The 21005-nt window shown below is 42.3% G+C and overlaps 1 protein-coding gene across 1 annotated transcript in view; it reads right to left on the bottom strand.

Annotated features, from left to right (window-relative positions):
- Positions 1-21005, bottom strand: part of PRKCQ (protein kinase C theta) — a 175753-nt gene that overhangs the window by 8199 nt on the left and 146549 nt on the right. The window contains exons 15-16 of the mRNA XM_028114615.2: positions 11522-11660; positions 4771-4959 (exon numbers count right to left, since the gene is read on the bottom strand). Of these exons, the coding sequence (XP_027970416.1) occupies positions 4771-4959; positions 11522-11660 (328 nt within the window). The remainder of the gene's footprint in view (positions 1-4770; positions 4960-11521; positions 11661-21005) is intronic.

Here is a 21005-nt window from a genome sequence, read left to right as displayed (position 1 = left end):
GAAAGGCACCAACTTCACAGTAAAACCTCTTTTTTCTGTGGCCTCAGACACCAATGTAAGTCAACAGATGGAAAAGCAGGTTGATTTTTTAGAAGCAGAAGGAATGAGTGACTGACCCCACATCTCTTCCCTTGAAACGATCATAATACCCTATTGACCTCTACTTCTTGGAAGCTAAGCAGGGCCGGGCCTGGTTAGTACTTGGATGGGAGACCTGTACTTCTCAAGGACATTTTGATGAAACAAGACGAGAGGGAAGGTGTGAGTGCCTCAAGAATGGGCCAAAAACTAGCTCATGTTGTTATAATTAAAGACTGCAGTGAATTAAATTAGAAGTAACTGCCCTAGGCTGCATGTGCACCATGCTGTTTCCCATTAGATGTTCCCAGTACCACGTGGGGCATTTGATCCTAGGGCATCATGACAAAGCTTTCTGAGCCTGGTCTATGTACCTGTGAAATGAAAAAATATATCTTTTAAAAGATAAAAGGTGTAATGAGAATATAATGTGATCTCCAGCTTTGAGATGCAAATTTCTTTCTAGTCTTGCACAAGAGTAAGTTACTGTCTTCTGTGTTCTGCCACAAATCACCCCTCCTCCTTCCAGGTCCTGAAGATGACTGGTGACCTCATGGGAGGCCATCGGCTCTGTGCCACGGAAGCTGCACCGAAGGACTCAATGTTCACAAATGAAGACTTGCTTTTGTTCACAAAAGCTGTCAGAGGGTGGTTTACATTTCTAGGAAACAGCACACCTTGTGCACAAATGGCCAGGATGCAGCTGGAGTTTGTTAAAACTTCATTTAACTGTCTGGGCTAGAACGCAGTGCTGGGTTGCTGAGGAAGGCCCCCAGCGCACAGCACCCTGGAGTCATTTCCCCTCCTCATTCCCTCCTCAGACAGATCTTTCTACAGACGGGAGAGGTGTTTCTGTTTGAGATCACTCATCTCCCAGCAGTTTCCAAGTAAATGGGCAGGACATCCTGGATGGACACATGAGGGAGAAAGGGGTGTTTCTTTGGCAAGAGTCAACTGAACAGCAATGTCCCAGTTGTGATTCGTGATGGAGCACCACCTCTTTCACCGTGTAGTTGGTTCACACACCACGTGCATCCTTGCCTGATGACGGCTAAAGGGGACAGAGTCTGATGTGGATGCCGCTGCTGTAACAGATGCCGCTTTTTCAGAGGACCAATTACTTCTGGGTTTTACAACATTATACATATAATTCCCTAGAGGAAGTTCGTCAGAAATGATACTACCTTTGATCTTTGCAGAAAAGGGAGCTCAAGGATGTGGGGGACTGTTGCATCAAAGCTACAGAGCAAATGGGGAGCAGAGATGAAACCAGAGGCCAGTCTTATTGTCAGCAAATTGCACGAGGGAAACTACTTTTTATCAGCCGAACTGCTGGAACACGGGAGAGGGCTTTCTTCCTCATGGAACAAGGACAGGGAATTTTTATTAACTCACATGGGAAAGAATAAGCCCCATCTCCTCCACATGAACGTAAAACCACTTTTCCCTAACTAGTCCCCCCCCTCCCCCATTCTTTATCCTCACTTGTCTTGGTTTCTGCTCTGTTCAACCTGATTTATTTTCCACCCTCACAGCAAACCTTTTTCCTGCTACTGGAACTGCGCATGATTTTGGTTTTGGTATTTGCTGACATTTTGCCTTAGATTTTATTTTGTTTATAAACTTTTTATTTTGAAGTAATATAGTGTCTTAGTCCGCTTGGGCTGCTACAACAAAGTGCCATAGACTACATGGTGGCTTAAACAATAAGCATTTACTTATCACAGTTCTGGAGGCTGGAAGTCCAAGATCAAGGTGCCAGCCTGGGCAGTTTCTGGTGAGGACCCTCTTCTTGGCTTGTAGATGGCCACCTTCCTGCTGTGTCCTCAAATGGCCTTTCCTTGGTGAGCGCACTTGGAGGGGGAGAAATCTCTCTCTTCTTCTTTGTGTAAGGGCACTTAGTCCATCCTGGTGGCCCCACCCTCATTATGTCATCTATGCCTAATTATGTCCCAAAGGCCTCACCTCCTATAATCATCACTTTGGGGGCTGGGGCTTCAATATAGAATTTGGGGTGGGCACATTCAGTCCATACATATCGATTCACAGGATGTTAAAAGCTAGTACAGGTGGGGACGCCTGGGTGGCTCAGTCGGTTCAGCGTCTGCCTTCAGCTCAGGTCATCATCCCAGGGTCCTGGGATCGAGTCCCGCGTCGGGCTCCCTGCTCAGTGGGGAGTCTGCTTCTCCCTCTCCCTCTGCCTGCCGCTCCCCCTGCTTGTGCTCTCCCTCTCCCTCTCTTTCTCTCTGTCAGTAAATAATTAAAAAAAAGCTACGAAAGGTGTCCTGTCTACCCTTCACGCAGCTTCCCCTAATGCTTATATCATATGTCATTACAGTGACATACCAAAACCAGGAGACTGGCATTAATACAGTGTGTATGTCTAGTTCTCTGTCATCTTATCCCACGTGCAGATCTGGGTAACTACCACGACACAGAAGAGCCAGTACTGTCCTGTCAGCGCAAAGCTGTCCCTTGGGACACCCCTTATAGTCAGACTCCCTAACCCCCACTGCCACTAATCTGATTTCTGTCTCCACAATGTCCTTTCCAGAATGTTACACAAGTGGACTCACAGAATGTGACCTTTGGAGACTGGCCTTTTTTTTTTTTTTTTTTTTGGTCACTCAGCCTCATGCCCTTGCGGTCCATCCAAGTTGTTTTGTATGTCAATAATAGTTCATTTCTTTTTACTGCCGAGTAATAGTCCATACACATAACTCATCTTTCCCCCTCCAACTGGAAGCGATCCTTTCTTCCTCTCAACGTGTACTTCTGATGAACTCCACCTGGCCCGTTACTCCTTCACCCTCACTCCTCGGCAGGAGCTCTCCCAGATCCCGAGGCGGAGCTAGGTTTGGGAAGCACAGCTGTTGAGTTTTATGGAACATCAACAGCTGAATGTGGATCACCTCCAGGCAGCCCCCCAAACTGTTTCCTTATTTCCTCCTTCTGGTGGGTTTTGTTGGGTCAGGCTTTCTCAGTGTCCTGTCAACATTGGTATGTTGAAGCCCTAACCCCCGATGTGAGTGTACTTGGAGGATTGGCACAATTAAGGCTAAATGAGGTCATATGGGCAGGAACGGTCCAACAGAATTAGTCAAGAGGAAACGGCAGAGAGCTCTTCACGCACTATGTGAGGACAAGGCAAGAAGATGCCTGCCTGCAAACCGGGAAGAGAGCCTTCATAAGAAACCAACCCTGCTGACCCTGCTCTTGGACGTCCAGCCTCCAGAACTATAAGTAAACGTGTTGTGTGAGTCCCTCAGTCTCTGATATTTTGTTACAGCAGCTGGCGCCAACCATGCCTCACCCGAAGTCATGTGTAAAAGAAAAGCAGCGGCTCTAAGGATGTTTGAACTTGCCTTTATGTAAAGCAAAATTATCCAATCCTAACTTCATTTTTACTATAGTCTTTTTAATTGGTTAACTTTGGAAATCAGCTTTCATTTTATACGTGTGTTGTTCGGTCATTAAAAGTGTACTTAACTGGTTGTTCCGAGAGTTTCCTGGGTTTATGGCTTGTTTGGATTACAAATGGAAAGCTGCATTGAACTGGCTCAGATTCTAAATGCCATCAGCCTTGGGCTAGGTGTCCTGGGAAGGCTTTGCCAGCACGTTAGATTCAATATCTTGATTCCTGGGGGAGAGCTCTAGAATTGCCTCAACATTTCAAAGACTCTGGACAAGTTGTCAGTTGTATATGAGAGCAGGAGAAGCTGATGCCTTTTACATTTAAGTCCAAGTAGTTCATGAGAAAAAAGCAGACTAGTGAAAAAAGATGGGCCTGGTCATCTTTTTTTAGTTTAGATTTTAAATCCACTGATAGGTTCTAATGTTGAAAAGTCTTACCTTGTTCTCCCTTTTCAATATAAAGACACCAAGGCTGGAAATTATTTCCCTAAAGGATGTTTTTAAAAGCCAGCTGAGATAAGAGATGCCAGAATTTAAAACACCTGTATTCTTGGTCCACTACTTTTAAGATTTGTTAGCTTCTTGATCACACTGGTACATCTCCTTGTCCAAATAGTTTCCGGACAGCTCACTGAGGGCAGGTGGTTGTTATATGGGATAGCATGTTGTAGTACTGTGATTTATTGATTTATTTTTTTGTACTCACTGTATTCTGCATCCTCTACAAAGGTAAACTGGGACTCTGTCTAAAATCCAGATCTTTAATGATGGCTCTCAGGTGTTTCTTATAGCTCTTCATTGGTTTGGCCTAGGAGCTCCCGGTTCGCCTCTGTGGCATTACCAGTTCTGCATTGATTCTGGGCCATCATGATCAGGGGTCTGACTCCTGCTTTGATGGTGAATTCTAGAGGTTGCTGCAGAGGTGGTGACAGTCTGAACTCTGAGTTGTAGGGGGAAAATGCATCAATATTTCCAGGGGACACAGGATTGTGGCAGGAGAGTTGGTCTGCATCATTGTAAATACTGCCTGAAAGGCTCATTCGGCAGGCAGTGAACAGTGGGGGGGGGGGTGTCTCAGCGAGATGGAACATCGTGGAATTGGTATCTAATGTCCATCCTATTGGTGCCTCAGTTGACACAGATGGTGAGCATCCATTTAAATCCAGTTCGAGATGACTATTGTTTACCATATATAAATCAGAACCTAGAAACGAAGGGGAGTACCAATCAGAATACCTAATACTAAATCTATGGAGTCTCCTTGACTTCATTTCTTACCTTCACTAAAAGGTCCTTTGCCTCCTTCTCAAGCCATCGAGGGTAAAAGGGATTGTCCATACGGATGGAGTGGAAAAGCTCTTCTTCATCTTGCCCATGGAAAGGTGACTGACCAATTAGCATCTCATAGAGGAGAACACCAAAGGACCACCAGTCAACAGAATGGTTGTATTTCTGACCCAGCAAGATCTGTGTGACCGAGAGGCAGAGATGTAATTAATAAACATGAGGTGGATGAGTGAAAACCCTGCTTGAACTTTTCAATACCACTCAGTAAGTAGTTGATGGTGATGACAGTATGTGGTTTTAACACAGATCACACTGAAAACTGTATCTTTTGAGAAGCTGATGATTGAATCGAAATGAGTGGGCAGTGCCAAATTGAGCAAATATTTTTTGGTTTTAATTTTTACTTTTCCTCTGGCCTTCTGTGTAACAACTGACCTGTGTGCCATTAGCTTTCACTTTCCCACCTGTGATGTGAAGACTTGGATGGTAGACTCGGACCTCAGGAAGCTGGTATGCATCTATTCTCTCCTGTGAATAGCTAAACCAAACCCACATGTTTTACCGACTTCTACTGTCCTGAGACTTTGCATAAACTTTCAGTAGGTCTAAAGAACTCATCAAATACAGTCCTTAAAGCCACAGTTGTACAACTAACGAGTCCCGTCTATGGTCACCATTAAAGAGTCAGATTTAGTGGGGCACCTGGGTGGCTCAGTTCGTTAAGCGTCTGACTCGTGAGTTTTGGCTCAGGTCATGATCTCAGGCTTATGTGAGATTGAGCCTATGTTGTGCTGGGCGAGGAGACTGCTTGGGATTCTCTCTCTTCCTCTGCCCCTCCCCCCCACCCCACCTGAACACTCTCTCAAAAAGAAAAAAGTCTGTTTTAGGGAGTATGCCAAGAGAGACTAGGATAACAGATTTCATATCCAGAAATCTGCTCTCTGAGAGTGGTGCGCAGCTCGACAACGGTGCTTTGAGTAGAACTGGTCTTGTCTGTCCTTTAGGGAAGTGGGTTTCAAGTCTGGGGTCCCACCTAACTTTTAAAAAGATTGCTACCCTTTCACCAATCCACTCTTCCTGCCAGAAAAGTTTTTGTGTTCTGTATTCAGCCGCTTTCTTATTTAATGTTGGGAGGCAGCGTACCTGTGACTCTGCTCAATGCTTGTCATCCTAACAAACCAAGCTCTGACCTTCTCTAAAAACTGTGCATAGTGTCCGTCAGCAGATGGACAAACAATGTGATCCATACATACAACAGAATATTTATTCAGCCTTAAAACAGAAGGAAATCCTGACACATGATACCCCCTGGGTAAGCCTTGAGGACATTGTGCTAAGTGAAATAAGCCAGACTCAAGAAGACAAATACCGTATGATTCCACTTATATGAGGTCCCTAGAAAAGGCTGATTTATAGGGACAGAAAGTAAAATGATGGTGGCTGGGGGTTTGGGGAAATGGGGAGCTGTTTAATGGGTATAGTGTTTCAGTTGTGCCAGATTAAAAAAATTCTGGAGATTGGTTGTATAATAATGGGAATATACTTAACACTCACTGAATAATACTCTTAAGAATGGTAAGATGGTGTGTTTTACAGTTTGTATGTTTTACCGCAATTAAAACCAGTACATAGTAGGAACACAGTAACAGTTTGTTAAATGAAGAAGAGGAGAAAATCCTTGTCTTTCGTGACTGCCGCTCCCAGGATAGGTTGGGGACAAGCTGCTTTATTACCCAAAATGGAGAAGCGATAAGAAGTACTGAAGCACAAAATTAAAACGCGAGACCGGGACTCTCTTGGGATGGCTGTCTTTTCCACCCTGCAATTTAAAGCCCAGCTCAGTGCCCACCCATGTGAGCACATACTCGTAAACACACAGAGGTCATCTTAGAGTTCCTCATTTGAAATGGAATTTCTTCTTAAGTGGGCCCCGGGAATGAATGGTAGAATGATAGCACTGGTGGCATTAGGAAGGAGAAATGATGTATTCTAGACATTCCGTGTCTCGATGCTGGCGAACCTTTTGATGCAGCAGAACAAGGTGCACAACTACCGTCTCTGAGTGCTACCCCACCCAGGTCTGTCCTTGCGGAATGAACTACGTCTGGAGTGAGGCTCCCGGATATGGTGGAAGTGTCTCCAATGCAAGAGTTGATAAGCTCAACGGAACAGACGGCCATGCAAAATGTTGTGGGTTCTACCTCTGGCTCAGTCCCTTCTTGTGTAGTTTGGGGCCGACTCCTTCACCCCCTCTGTGCCTCATTTGTGAAAAGTGGTGATAACATCTGGCTGACTTATTACTGGGTTGTTGTGAGGACCCATTGAAAAGTGGGGAAGGCAGAGTGCTGTGTCCTATGGAAATGACTATATGCTCTAGGATAAATACCTATCTTGATCAACTGGTACCCATTTGTGAAAATAAAGATCAAGTTGCCGACAGATTTTTGCAATCATCTGCCGCTGACTTCCAGCATAAAAATGCTAGCCACTATCCTTAACTCAATTTTTAAATACTAAAGTTAACTTTCAAGTTTAGGGAAGATAGAGTATTCCTTAAGGCAAAGTTTAAAAGTAGATCCAGGGAGAATGATAAAGAAGACAAGGGTGCGTGTGTGAGCATAGGCACACAATCTTTGTTCAGGTGCATTTGCCTTAAATTGGGAGCGGTGGGGGAGGGCTGCTTCACATGCAATTCCCAGGTGGTGTCACGAGGGGGAGCCCAAAGCAACCAGAAACTGCTCCGGGCGTCATCCGGTCTTTGTAAACAACTTCATCGAGAAGGACAGATGAAGAGGAATTTGGAGGCCAGGAGACAGCTGTGGTGGAAATTAAGCTAGGTGATGTTAATAAAGAATTTGTCTTAAGTCAGGAGGAAGAAGCACAATGCAGATCACCCTGCCAGAAGTATGCTGACCTGAGTGTTTGCCACAAGTTATGTGTTTTGTTTTGTTTTGTTTTTTTAAATAAGAACTCCTGAGGTAGGTCCTGTGATTCCTATTTAACAAAGAATGGTGACTGGGCTTTGGGAGGTTACCTGTCCTATTTAAGATGTCCTAGTTAGTGAGTTGAAGCGATATTCTGAACGCTGGTCCTTGTTGGGGGGGGGGGTTACCACATAATGTTCTTTTCATATTTAATGTCTCCTGGATTAAACCTCAACCCAACAAGGCCATGTTCACACTGTCTATACTTTTTTTTTTTTAAAGATTTTATTTATTTGACAGAGTAGAAGCAGGGGGAACGGGAGACAGAGGGAGAAGCAGGCTTCCTGAAGAGCAGGGAGCCGGATGTGGGGCTCGATCCCAGGACCCTGGGATCATGACAGAAGCCGAAGGCAGTGGCTTAACGGACTGAGCCACCCAGGCGCCCGTCTGCTGCCTTCTTATGGCCTCATCATCTTTTGTCCAGTTTCCTCTCCCAACTTTACTCAAATTAATTCAGATAGTAACAATGTTGCCATTTGAGGTCAGAGTCTCCCTTTCTCTCCAACAGTGAGAGCAATCTGCAAATTCCATCTGCCTGGTAGAGCTAGTGAGTTACAACATCTATATGTTACATCTGTCTAATTGATATGCTGTCAGAGTTTACAAAGTGACAGCCCAGTGTCTCCCTAGTTTTGGTCTCCAGGTGACCCCTGCTCTCTCCAGGGAGCTGCTTCTGGGCATTGGAATCCCACATGGATTTACTAAGTGGCTAGTGTAAAGAGAGGGTGTTTCCGTGTTTCTTTCCCTAGTCCTTGTCAAAACGAGCTTGGACCCGCAATTCTATGTTCGACCGTCAGTCCTGTAACTGGAAGAGCAGAGAGCCATAGAGTTTTATATCTCAGGAGACATGGACTGGGGATACTCCCCAGCTTTAGGGAGGGCAGTCTTTTTTTTTTTTTTTTTTTTTTTGTGCATCCTTCTTGATGTTGCTCTGAAATGCATTTATTTCTGTAATTTGGGTTCTCCTGTCAGGAGATACCAGTGTCTGCCAGGTGGGCTTCATGGCCCTTGTCCCACCTGCTCTGGGATTGTGTGTTTTTAATGCTGTGTCTGGCCTAGCCCGCTTTTCATTTGCCACAGGGGCCCTTCCCCGGAGATAACTGAATACACACAAAAACAGTACTAGGCAGCGTATACTTAGAACCACAAGAAGGGAAAGTTAAATTTTTATTAAAGTTCAGAGGCAGAAGAGCATGCCTTTTTTTTTTTTTTTGAGGGGACAATTGGTCAGTGAGTCAGATAAAGAACAAACTTTACAAAGTAGATACATGTGAGTGGAACGTTGAAAAATGGGTAGTGTCTTCATGGGTAGAGAAGAAAGAGGCTAGTGAGATTTATCGTATAAAAAAGGGCCAGTGGTGGGGAAATCTAGCATACGTTCACAGACCGACGTTGAGGGTGTATGCTGTGTGGTAATTTATTTAGAAGAAGGTTGATGGGTACTCCAAGCTGAGGGGTGGAGACATTAAGATGGATAAATCATGGGCTCTGTGAGAAATGGTTTACTGGTAACTTGGATTACACATGTGCTGTGGTAGAACAGGGGGAGAAACAATTATTTCAGGAAACCAGAAGCATCTTTAGGGAGATGACTTTGGCGTTCATCCTGGGAATAACGACAGACCAAGGCCTCAGAGTACATGGTTAAGGAATAGGAGACATGAATGCAAGATGCAAGTCCAGGGACATATTATAAAGGACCTATTTCCAGGATTTTGGCTTGTGCCCAGCTGATAATGGGGATGTCTTGAAGATTTTAAAACAGTGGAGTGACAGGCTTGTGCATTAGAAGTGCGTATCTGGTGTCTTGGTGGAACAGTGGCCTTCCGAATGGGTCCAGGGGTCAACAGATGGAACAGTGAGATGGGGGAAGAAAATATTAGAACTTGTATTCATGTTAATTTTTTAAAAATTAAAATGACCCTGGTGCCCTTGTTTGGAACTTTACATAGTAACCGAGGCCTCCTGAGGGAAGAACAGGAATACCCCTATCAGCGGGAGTGTGGTGGCTACGTTTGTGCATTTGCTTTCAGCATGTTGTAAGGTGTGTTGCCATCGTTATTACTTATTATCCCAAGGTAGGTCATTCATGTTGTGTGCCCAATTATGTGGATTGCTGGGTTCTCTCTTAACAGAACTCATTTTCACAAAATGGCAAATCCTTAGAAAGTTGTCCGCAAAGAGGCTTGAAGATAATGCTAAAGATTACAAACAATGTAGGATGTAAGAAAATGACGGCAGAGAGGTCTCTCATACTCTCAGTACAAGCTTCTGGTCACCCACCTCATAAGGGGGCTAAACACAGTGCCATTCATTATGACAAGAAGTTAGCTAAAAAAGCCAGATATATCAAAGACATTGTTTTGAATTATGGAATTATTTGAATTACAATCACTGCTGTCAATGAGGAACCCTGCCTACCATACATACTGTAAAGTCTAAGTGATACTGTGCCTTCGTGAGCTATCTTTTTTTAAATTTTATTATGTTATGTTAATCACCATACGTTACATCATTAGTTTTTGATGTAGTGTTCCACGATTAATTGTTGCGTATAACACCCAGTGCTCCACTCAATATGTGCCCTCTTTAATACCCATTACCAGGCTAACCCATCCCCCCACCCCCCTGCCCTCTAGAACCCTCAGTTTGTTTCTCAGAGTCCGTAGTATGAGCTATCTATCTTTTCCAGGTATGCTAGCCAGCGAAACCAAGAATTAAACTGATCAGACCTTTGAATCTCAGAGTCCTAAAATGTTAAACCAAAATTTAAAGAAGTTATTTAATGCCATTATTTTAATGAAGCATAAATGTACCATTAATAAACAGAATAAAATTTAGTTACTTAAAATAATTGTATATTGGGTTGCCTGGCTGGCTCAGTTGTTAGAGCGTGTGACTTTTAATGTCAGAGTTGTGAGTTTGAGCCCCACATTGGGTAGAGAGATTACTTAAAAGGTGAAAAACTGATGATGTAAGGTATGGTGATTAACATAACATAATAAAATAAAACTTAAAAGCAAAAGTGAAAGCTTAAAAAATTAAAAAAATAATTGTATATTTAATTTTTAGTTCAACCCGATTATATTCTATGTGCATGTTTTATAACACACAGACCATATTAGTTGGCAATAATATGAGATTTATATAAAATATACTGGGGATGCTTTTTAATGTTAAGGGAGCATCTTTTAGAGAAGTTTGGGAAAATATGTAAAGAGGGTACCCTGGCAGTTGGATGGTGATGGAGAAAAAAAGCCAGAGGGTGTCCCCAGGGTCTAGACAAGAGATGCTCAAGGTCTGGATTAGGGCAGCAGCAGGTCCAATCAAAGGGATTCATTTTGAGGATCTTGTTCCCAAGATGAAACCACTGGACTTATTCAGGTGGATACTTATGAGCCTGTTCAGTGACCACCTGCTTCTTCACCGTTGTTTCCTCTGGTTGGTCGGAGTGGAGTGAATGCAGTTTAAGGCTCTGGTGGGGAGGAGCCACGACTGAGGAGGACCTGCTGAGCCATTCAAGACTGAGAGAGACTACCTAGTCAGCATGAGCACCACCCCCCGTTAAATAACAACACAACCCCCGTGTGTAGCCGCATTTATGAACTGCTCCGAAACACAAATACAGATCCTGAAACAAACTATTAAAATCTTTTGATTTTTTTTTTTTTTTTTCAGGGGAGGAAGGAACAGTGGTGCCTGGGACATGTGGAGTTGGGCAAGCGCCCATGCACACCCTTTGGGCGGCACACCCTTACCTCCGGGGCGATATAGTCAGGGGTGCCGCAGAAAGTGTTTGTCTTGGCATCTCCTAACATGTTCTCCTTGCACATTCCAAAGTCCGCTATTTTGATATGTCCATCTTTGTCTAACAGGATATTATCTAGCTTCAGGTCTCTGAAACACAAAAGCAAAGCAAAATCTCACCTTAATACAATTTTTGCTAACACAGAATTGCCGCATGAGGGGGAGTCACTTGTCCCATCACAGCCTGAGAGCATCATGAGTGCGTGCGTGCTTTGCTGGCCCTCCTCTTCCTTCCAACCCCGTTCCTCAATCTGTGGCTCTGCTCATGGGCTCACCGCCTTCTCCTTGGTGTTTCCTCCTTGACTGGCGTCTCGCGTTTGGAACTTCACCTGGCCCTTCTTGGCCCAGGTCAGCTTTCTCAGGCCTGACTCTGACAGACTTTTGTATCCCCCATGCCCAGGGAAGAACTTGGTGCATCTCCAGAGCTATGGATGGCTGCCTGGGGGGTGAGATGGGTAATGGGTTCTTCCTCCAGTGTAGCATCCTTCCGTTTTAGGGTGCCTTCAAGAAACAGCACTGGGATGTAAAGAAAGAGCTAGCGATGAAATGCCACCAGGGGTTTGTGCTTGGGGATGTGTCTGACAGAGTGTGGTATTTAATACTACATAACACATACCCCTGTCTACTTGTGTACAAGATAGTGGTGTGTAGACAGCACTGACTTTTCAAGGGAATGGCTGGTTTCTGATTCCTTTTTCTGATTGACCAAGGACTGCAGCTCAATATAATAACATAGGCAAGACTTGGACCTGAGGTTACCCCAGTATCTTTCTTCCATGGCAAGGGAAGAAAAGCCTGAAAAACGTACTCACTTTATGCGATTTTCCAAGTATTGTTTCTTTGTGGATGAATTATACTGCACCTAATTCCATGACTGACTGAGGAAGGCTGCTCCTAAGAATAATTCTAGAACCAGAATCCATCTGATGCCAAAAACCATGTCAATAAATTCCTCTTTCCTTAGAGAACCAGTATCCCTGTAGAGCACCCATTCCAATTTTTTAGGTAATATGACTGATAAGATTTAAAAAATATAAATCCAATTATGCCTCCCTGTGATTGTATTAGATTGCTATTATTATGCATGATACTCTGAATATTTGGAAAGTGACCGCAAGTTTTGTCCTGTCTTTCCTTCACTGAGGTCAATAATTTTGTTCCTCATATGACCTGGTTTTCAGATGCTTCAGCATTCTGGCCCCTGCCCTCCAAATACCTTGAATATATCAATTTCCTTCTTAAAATTTGGTGCTGAAACCAGAACCAGTATCCTCCAAGTGTATAATCGCATTGTGCCCATGACAGTGGCGTTGCTAGTTTCTGTCCTGACCCCCTTCACCTTCCCTGCTGCAGCCTAGCGGTTGCCCTGCTAGGTCCTGACACTTGGTCACAGTAACAGTTAACAGCCCGCCGTAGACTAAAACCTCCAGGTGTCTTTCCATTATGGCAGCTTCTTCTCACTCTGTACCTGTGAAATTGATGTTTTAAAGATCACCCAAGTGCTACACTTGACATCACTTGCTTTAAGCTTTTTTTTAGTTGATAGCAGCTTATGTTTGTTATAGAACAACTAGCTTTCTTTTCCTTTACGTCTTCTGCCCTTGGATTTCTGAACTTCCTGAAACCTAAGTTTAGAATGTGTGGCTGGAGGTGGCTACCATGGTCTTCCTTATTAGCAAAGGTGACTAGGGAGAAAACAGGAACGGCTGTCGGTTTACTCTTTTCTGTACCTCCTCTTAGACAATTTGCTCGGCATTCCCTTCTCAAAGATTCTGCTCCCAAAGGGTCCCGCAAGTAGCCCTGTCTCCTCCACCTTAGGTGACTGGAGTCCCCTGGATCATTCAGGTTTTCTCTTTGGGGATGTTGGGGCTGTGAGAAGGCAGCACTAATCTGTCTCGGTTAGGTGTCTGGTACTTAGGCCTGCTGATGGATGTCCTCTAGCGTGGCCTTAGAGGAACAGAAGACCAGTTCGTGAGAGGAGAAAAATGAAGTGGCTAGGTCAAGAACAGAGACAGAGCCTGTGTAAACCCAAAGAGAGACAGTGATGAGAGAGAAACTACTTTGGTTTCTGATGGTTCTGTGTTTTCAATTCCAGTTTCTCAAGGAGGCTGATATTTCACTTAAGCAAAAGTTTGAGTGGTCTTCAATATTCACATTAGCCTAAAGTTCCCATCACTCTTGCTTTGCTTCTCTCATTAAACCGTGAGCTTCGCGAGGGTGGAAATGTGTATTGTTTGCTGTTTGCTCTACTGTGACAGCTCTGACAGGAGGGTAGAATGTACGGAGCATTTGATAAATTTTTGCTGAATGAACGGTCACCCACCAGGGATTGGCTCAGCACCAGCAGTTATGAGTTGCAATGAAGTCCTGAGTAACTCTTCCCTTCCATTGCTTTCTCTACCTTCTGCTAGAGTATATTAGAGAGAGTGAGCATGGAATGCAACTGTGTTTTGGTGGAGCGACCCTATTAGCAGATGTCCTAGAGTTGACATCTTCCATCTGAGCCAGCTTGGTCCGTAATCTCCATAAACCAGGGCATCACAGACTGTTCCTGTCTGGCTGGGTGGCTGGGGCATCTCCAGGACATGTGAATATGTATCTCACGTTCATACCTGTATTGGTTCTGTTTCTCTCTCATCCTAACTCCAATGTTGTCACACTTTCATTATCAGGACTAATATGGCTGTCCAACATGTCTGTCTTTCCGTAGGTCTTCTGCCTTCCTGTTCCTTAATTTTAATTAAGTACACTGTCATTGTGATTTATGAATTCCAATAAATCCAAGTACAGGTCATATTTTACTCCCCATGCTAAAACTGTAGATTCATTTTCTAACCTGCACTCTATGCAACATTAGTATCATTTTGGGTTTCGGCTATCCAGAACATAGTTGCATCACTTATAGCCGTGTACACATGTTCCTAGAAATTTGGCTGAAGGATTGTTGGGGGGCTCATCACCAGAGAGCCAGATATCCCGCTGCAGTGCTATCCGTAGATCCTGAGGATAATGAACATTGTATCTAATATTCGTCTTGGATTTTCTTGCTCTCAGATGCATTTCATCGTTTGATTCTCCCAACAGCCCTTGGATCTGGAATTATTTTTATTCATATTTTTCTGATTGAAAGAGAGACTCTTAAGCGTTGTAGAGTTTATCCCAGACCATACAGTCAGGGGGCTAGGATGCAAACCCAGGCCTGCTCTTCTATATCTTCTAAACCAAACTTACCTGGTCTTTCTCACTGAATTGAACTTGCTAAGATCCAGTCCTCTGTGATTACAAGGGTGCATTTTAATCAATCCTAAAAATAAATATTCTCTGGACCTCAGGCTAGGGAAACGAGCATCATGTCTGATTTTCATTCCACCCTCTAAGGTGAACCAGGTGTTAGGGGTTGGGAGAGAAAAGGTCACAGATGTTTTGAGAGATTAAGTTAGAATGGGAAAGGTCCAGAAGTCTACCATGCGAAGCCAGACCTCCATGAGGGTAAGGAATGAGGGCAGAGGAGGGCTAGCTGGAAATGCCACAGGTCCCAAAGCTCAGCGTGTTCACAGGTACATCAGCTATCTACTCCTCACATATCCCTTACAGACCACCAGCTCAGCCAAGCTACAGCCCCTCTAAGCCTCCAGTGACTTATCTGGAAAATGGGTACAATGATACCTGCCTTGCTTATCCCACAGGATCTTTGTGAGCATTGAAGGGGGTGATCCATCCAAACACAAAAAAAGCATTTGTAAATGGCTTCAAATATCGGGGTTGGGCCAGTGCTGTCACTGACAAGATATTATTTTAAGGTGCCTTTCAGTTCTAATAGTTCAGAGATTCCAGATTCTTATCTTTCTGTGTCTGCATATTTTCCAGCTTCTCATTTTTACATTTAACCCAAACTATGGCTGAGACGTCTTTTAAGATGTCACTACTTTTATAACACCCGCAACTGGTAAAGGAGAATGTTGGCACCTGCTTGTCTACTTCTCTCAGCCGCAATTCTTGGGGCTGCTTAGCCTCAGCCTTTCCAATAAAACTGGACCCATTTGTGTCATGTTCCTTGCTTGACCTCCTTCTGTTTCTGTGCCTTTTCTGGAATCACTTCTTCCATTTGCAAAGGCCCTTCTCCACTGAAATATACACACAATATATATATATATAATCTCCCCTTTCTGATAGGAATTTCTTTTGGCAAACCCTCCCCTAATTCTGAGGACACCATTTTTCTTCCTGTTGATACTTTTAATTAGAATCTTATTCATTTGGACTTTTTTTTTTTTTAGAGTGTCTTTTCATGTACTTATACTTTATCTCCAAAAATATAAAATAAAAACCCAGGAAGTGAACTTCATTAGGTATCCAGGGATTGATACTTGAGTAGCTTTTTTGTGCATTGCAATGTTTATGAAGGGCTGCGCACTCTGGGGTTGGTCCGTCTACATCACCAGCTGTCGTGGGTTAAATGGTGGCCCCCAAAAGATAAGTTCATATCCTAACCCCTAGAACCTTGTGACTGAGACCTTCTTTGGGAAAAGGGTCTTTGCAGATGCAATTAAGTTAAGGATCTTGGAATGAGATCATCTTGGATTATCCAGGTGGCCAAGTATCCTCCTAAGAGATATACAGGGAAGACAGAAGAGGTGCAGGGAGACAAGGCGGCTGTGGGGAGACAGAGGCGGACAGGAAGGATGCCACCCAAAAGCCAAGGAGCTCCTGAGCCACCAGATCCCAGAAGGGGCAAGGAAGCATTCTCCTTGAGAGCCTTGGGAAATAGGATGGCCCTGCCATCAGCTTGATTTTGGACCTCTGGACTCCAGAACTGTGAGGGAATAAACTTCTGTTGGTTTAAGCCGTCAAGTTTGTGGTAATTCTATAGCAACACTTCAAAACTAATATACCTCTTTCGTGAACAAACCCAGAAATCATAAACCCAGGTGGTCAGAAGAAGGAAATTAATAGAATCCCCACAATTCGGTTGCCAAATGGACAGGTTAGGTCAGTAAAGTTACACATGGGGAGTTGAATGGTTTATAATGTAAGCCAGTCTCATTCTTCTGTACTTGCTAAATGACCTCCCCTTAGCTTTAATTATTTGATGGTGTCTTTCCAACATTCTCTACGACTTCAGTGACTATGCTACTAAATAAACCCAATATTCTCTCTTGTTGGCGCATCAAAAGCCATAGAAAACATAATTTCTCATACGTGGACATAGGAAGGGCCCTCAACTGGGTACAGTTCGTGATATTAAAGACAATTAAGGACCATGGGTCTTTTTGTTCTGAGTGTCAATATATATGATGAAACGCTAGAGAAAAGCATTGTGCTGTGGAGAAGACTACTGAGGCGTATGGGCTTTTCTCTCAAGAGGTTCCTTTGAGCTCTAAGACCTCTCTCTTTTTCCAACTTATTTTTTTCTCCCTCCCTCCAATCCATCCATCCTACACAAGCTACTGAGGGGCCCCAGTGAAGGTATATTTTATGTATATTGCAGGCATTACAGATTTAAAGAGGAAAAAAAAAAAACCCATAGATTCTGGTAAGGGTTTTCAATGTTTTGATGGGTATTCTTCAGTTTCCTGGAGATAAAGAAATTATAGAAAACAGCTTTTTAGTATATTATTTTGTAGACAGACCCCCCAAATCCACCATATATCCAAAGGTGGCCAAAGAGATTGCTTAAGAAGAATGACTTGAAAACTTCCTCTAAGACTCCGTTCTGTGACTCTAAATAGGGCAACTCTCCTGTGACTGTGCCCTCTGGGAATGGAGAGGTTTCTCAAAGTGAGTTTTCTGCTTACCCTGTAAGCATCTCAATACTGACCATCTCTGATGGAATGCTTCTGCGTTGTATTATACACAGTTTGCTGCCTTCAACACTCAGTGTGGAGCATCATTTAACCTTTCTTTTCTTGAGGTACAGTTGACATGCAATATTATATTTTTCCAGTGTACAACATAGTGATTCAACAATTACATACCTTATGCTGTGCTCCCCGCAAGTGTAGTCATGATCTGTCACCATACAACACTTTCACAAGATTGTTGACTCTATTCCCCATGCTGTAATTTTAATCCCGGTGATTTATTTACTTTTGTACCTCTCAATCTCCATTTATTTCACCTATCCCCCCCCACCCCCCCCACTGCCCTATCCTCTGGCAACCAGCACTTTGTTCTCTGTATTTAAGAATCTGTTTCTGTTTTGTTTTTTTAGATTCCACATATAAGTGAATTCATATGGTATTTGTCTTTTTATGTCTGATTCATTTCACTTGGCACAATACCCTCTGGATCCATTCATACTGTTGGGAATGGCAAGATTTTATTCTTTTACATGGCTGAGTAATATTCCATTGTATATTTATACCACATCTTTTTCATTTATTCATCTATTCATGGGCACTCATGTTGCTTTGATAGCTTGGCTACTGTAAATAATGCTGCAATAAACTTTTGGGTGCATATGACTTTTCAAATTAGTGTTTTTGTTTTCTTTGGGTACATACTAGAGGTGGTAATACTGGGTGATATGGTATTTATATTTTTTAATTTTAGAAACTTCATACTGTTTTCCATGGTGGCTATATGCACCAACAATGTGTGAGGGTTCTCTTTTCTTCGTATCCTCAACACTTGTTATTTCTTATCTTTTTGATTTTTAGCCATTCTGACAGATGTCAGGTGATATCTCATGTGGTTTTGATTTGCATATCCTTGATGGTTAGGGGTGTAGAGCACCTTTTCGTGTCTCTTGGCCATGTGTTCTTTGTAAAGATATTCATGTACTCTATCCATTTTAATCAGATTATTTTTGGTGTTGTATGAGTTCTTTATATATTTTGGATATTAATCCCTTAATGCATATATTATTTGTAAATATCTCCTTTCATTCAGTAGGTTCTCTTTTTGTTTTGTTGATGGTTTCCTCCTTGTGAAAAAGCTTCTTAGTTTCATATAGTCCCAATAGTTTCTTTTTGCTTTTGTTTCCCTTGCCTTTGGAGTCAGATTTATAAAAACACCATTAAGACTGATGTCAAAGAGCTTTACTTCCTATGTTTTCTTCTAGCAGTCTTCTGGTTTCTGGTCTTAAATTCAAACATTTAACCCATTTTGAGTTAATTTCTTTGTATGGTGTAAGAAAATGGTCCAGTTTCATTCTTTTGCATGTAGCTGTCCAGTTTTCCCAACACCAGTTACTATGTTTTTGCTTTCTTTGTTGTAGATTAGTTGGCCATATATACATGGGCTTATTTCTGAGCTTTCTATCCTATTTCACTGATCTGTGTCTGCTTTTGTGCTAATAATACCATATTGTGCTAATACCATATTGTTTTGATTACTATAGCTTTGTAGTAGAGTTTGAAATCGGGAAACTTGATACATCCAGCTTTATTTTTCTTTCTCAAGAATGTTTTGGCAAGATTTCATTCTTTTTGATGGCTGCATAATATTCCATTGTATATAAATACCACATCTTCTTTATCCATTCATCTGTCGAGGGACATCTTGGCTCTTTCCATAGTTTGGCTATTGTGGACATTGCTGCTATGAACATCGGGGTGCACGTACCCCTTCGGATCCCTACATTTGTATCTTTGGGGTAAATACCCAGTAGTGCAACTGCTGGGTCGTATGGTAGCTCTATTTTTCAACTGTTTGAGGAACCTCCATATGACGTGGACGGAACTGGAGGGTGTTATGCTGAGCGGAATAAGTCAATCAGAGAAAGACATGTATCATATGACCTCACTGATATGAGGAATTCTTAATCTCAGGAAACAAACTGAGGGTTGCTGGAGTGGTGGGGGGTGGGAAGGATGGGGTGGCTGGGTGATAGACATTGGGGAGGGTATGTGCTATGGTGAGCGCTGTGAATTGTGTAAGACTGTTGAATCACAGACCTGTACCTCTGAAACAAATACTACATTATATGTTAAAAAAAAGAGAAGATAGTAGGAAGGGAAAAATGAAGGGGGGGAAATCAGAGGGGGAGATGAACCATGAGAGACTATGGACTCTGAGAAACAAACTGCGGGTTCTAGAGGGGAGGGGGGTGGGGGGATGGGTTAGCCTGGTGATGGGTATTAAAGAGGGCACGTTCTGCGTGGAGCACTGGGTGTTATGCACAAACAATGAATCATGGAACACTACATCAAAAACTAATGATGTAATGTATGGTGATTAACAAAACATAATAAAAAATAGAGTTTTATTTTAAATTTTATACCAGTTGAGCTGAAAATTAGATATTTTCTATATTGACTAAAACAATTATTTTCACAGTATAACTAAAACTACAATAATATTTCCCATCAGAAAAACTATGTCGCAGTCCATGAATAAATGTCTACATTGGTAATGTAATGCTGCTCTTTAATAAACAGATTTATATAAGGAGAAAAAAAATGTTTTGGCCATGTGGGGTCTTTTGTGGTTCCATATAAATTTTAGAGTTTTTTGTTCTAGTTTTGTAAAAAATGTCATTGGAATTTTGATAGGGATTGCACTGAATCTGCAGATTGCTTTGTGTAGTATGGACATTTTAACAGTGTTCTTCCAAGCCATGAGCACCAAATATCTTTCCTTTTATTTGTGTCATCTTCAATCTCTTTCATCAGTATGTTACAGTTTTCAGCATACATATCTTTCATGTCCTTGGTTAAATTTATTCCTATGTATTTTTTCGATGTAATTGTAAATGGGATTGTTTTCTTGATTTCTCTTTCTGATACTTCATTATTAGTATATAGAAATGGAGCAGGTTCTATATATTAATTTTGTATCCTGCAACTTTACTGAATTCATTTATTCTAATAGTTTTTTTTCTAATAGTTTTTTTTTCTGGAATCTTCAGGGTTTTCTATATTTAGTATCATGTCCTCTGCAAATGAGTTTTACTTCCTTCTTTAGCAATATGGATGTCTTTGTTTCTTTTTCCTATCTGATTCCAATACTGTGTTGAATAAAAGTGGCATGAATGGACATTCTTGTCTTGTTCCTGATCTTAGAAGAAAGGCTCTCAGTTTTTCACCACTGCATATACGGTTACCTCTGGGTTTGTCATATATGGCCTCCATTATGTTGATGTGTAGTGATCCCTCTAAACCCATCTTGAGAGTTTTTATCATGAAAGGATGCTGAATTTAGTCAAATGCTTTTACTACATCTGTTGAGATGATATTTTTATTTTTCTTTTTGTTAATGTGGTGTATTCACATTGATTAGCAGGTATTTAACCATCCTTGCATCCCTAGAATAAATCCTATTTGATCATGGTGAATGACCCTTTTAATGTATTGTTGAGTTTGATTTTTTTTTGATTACTGATTCAATTTTGTTACTAGTAATCAGTTCAGATTTTCTATTTCTTCTTGATTCAGTCTTAGAAGATTGTATATTTGTAGGAATTTATCCATTTATTCTAGGTTGTCCCAATTT

The sequence above is a fragment of the Eumetopias jubatus genome, unplaced genomic scaffold (genome assembly GCF_037043125.1).
Source record: "Eumetopias jubatus isolate StellerSeaLion01/CBP00866 unplaced genomic scaffold, mEumJub1_p1.0 scaffold_8, whole genome shotgun sequence".
Classification (NCBI taxonomy): Eukaryota; Metazoa; Chordata; class Mammalia; order Carnivora; family Otariidae; genus Eumetopias; species Eumetopias jubatus.
The sequence above is the reverse complement of the archived record's forward strand: the minus strand, read 5'-3'. Positions and strand labels throughout refer to the sequence as shown.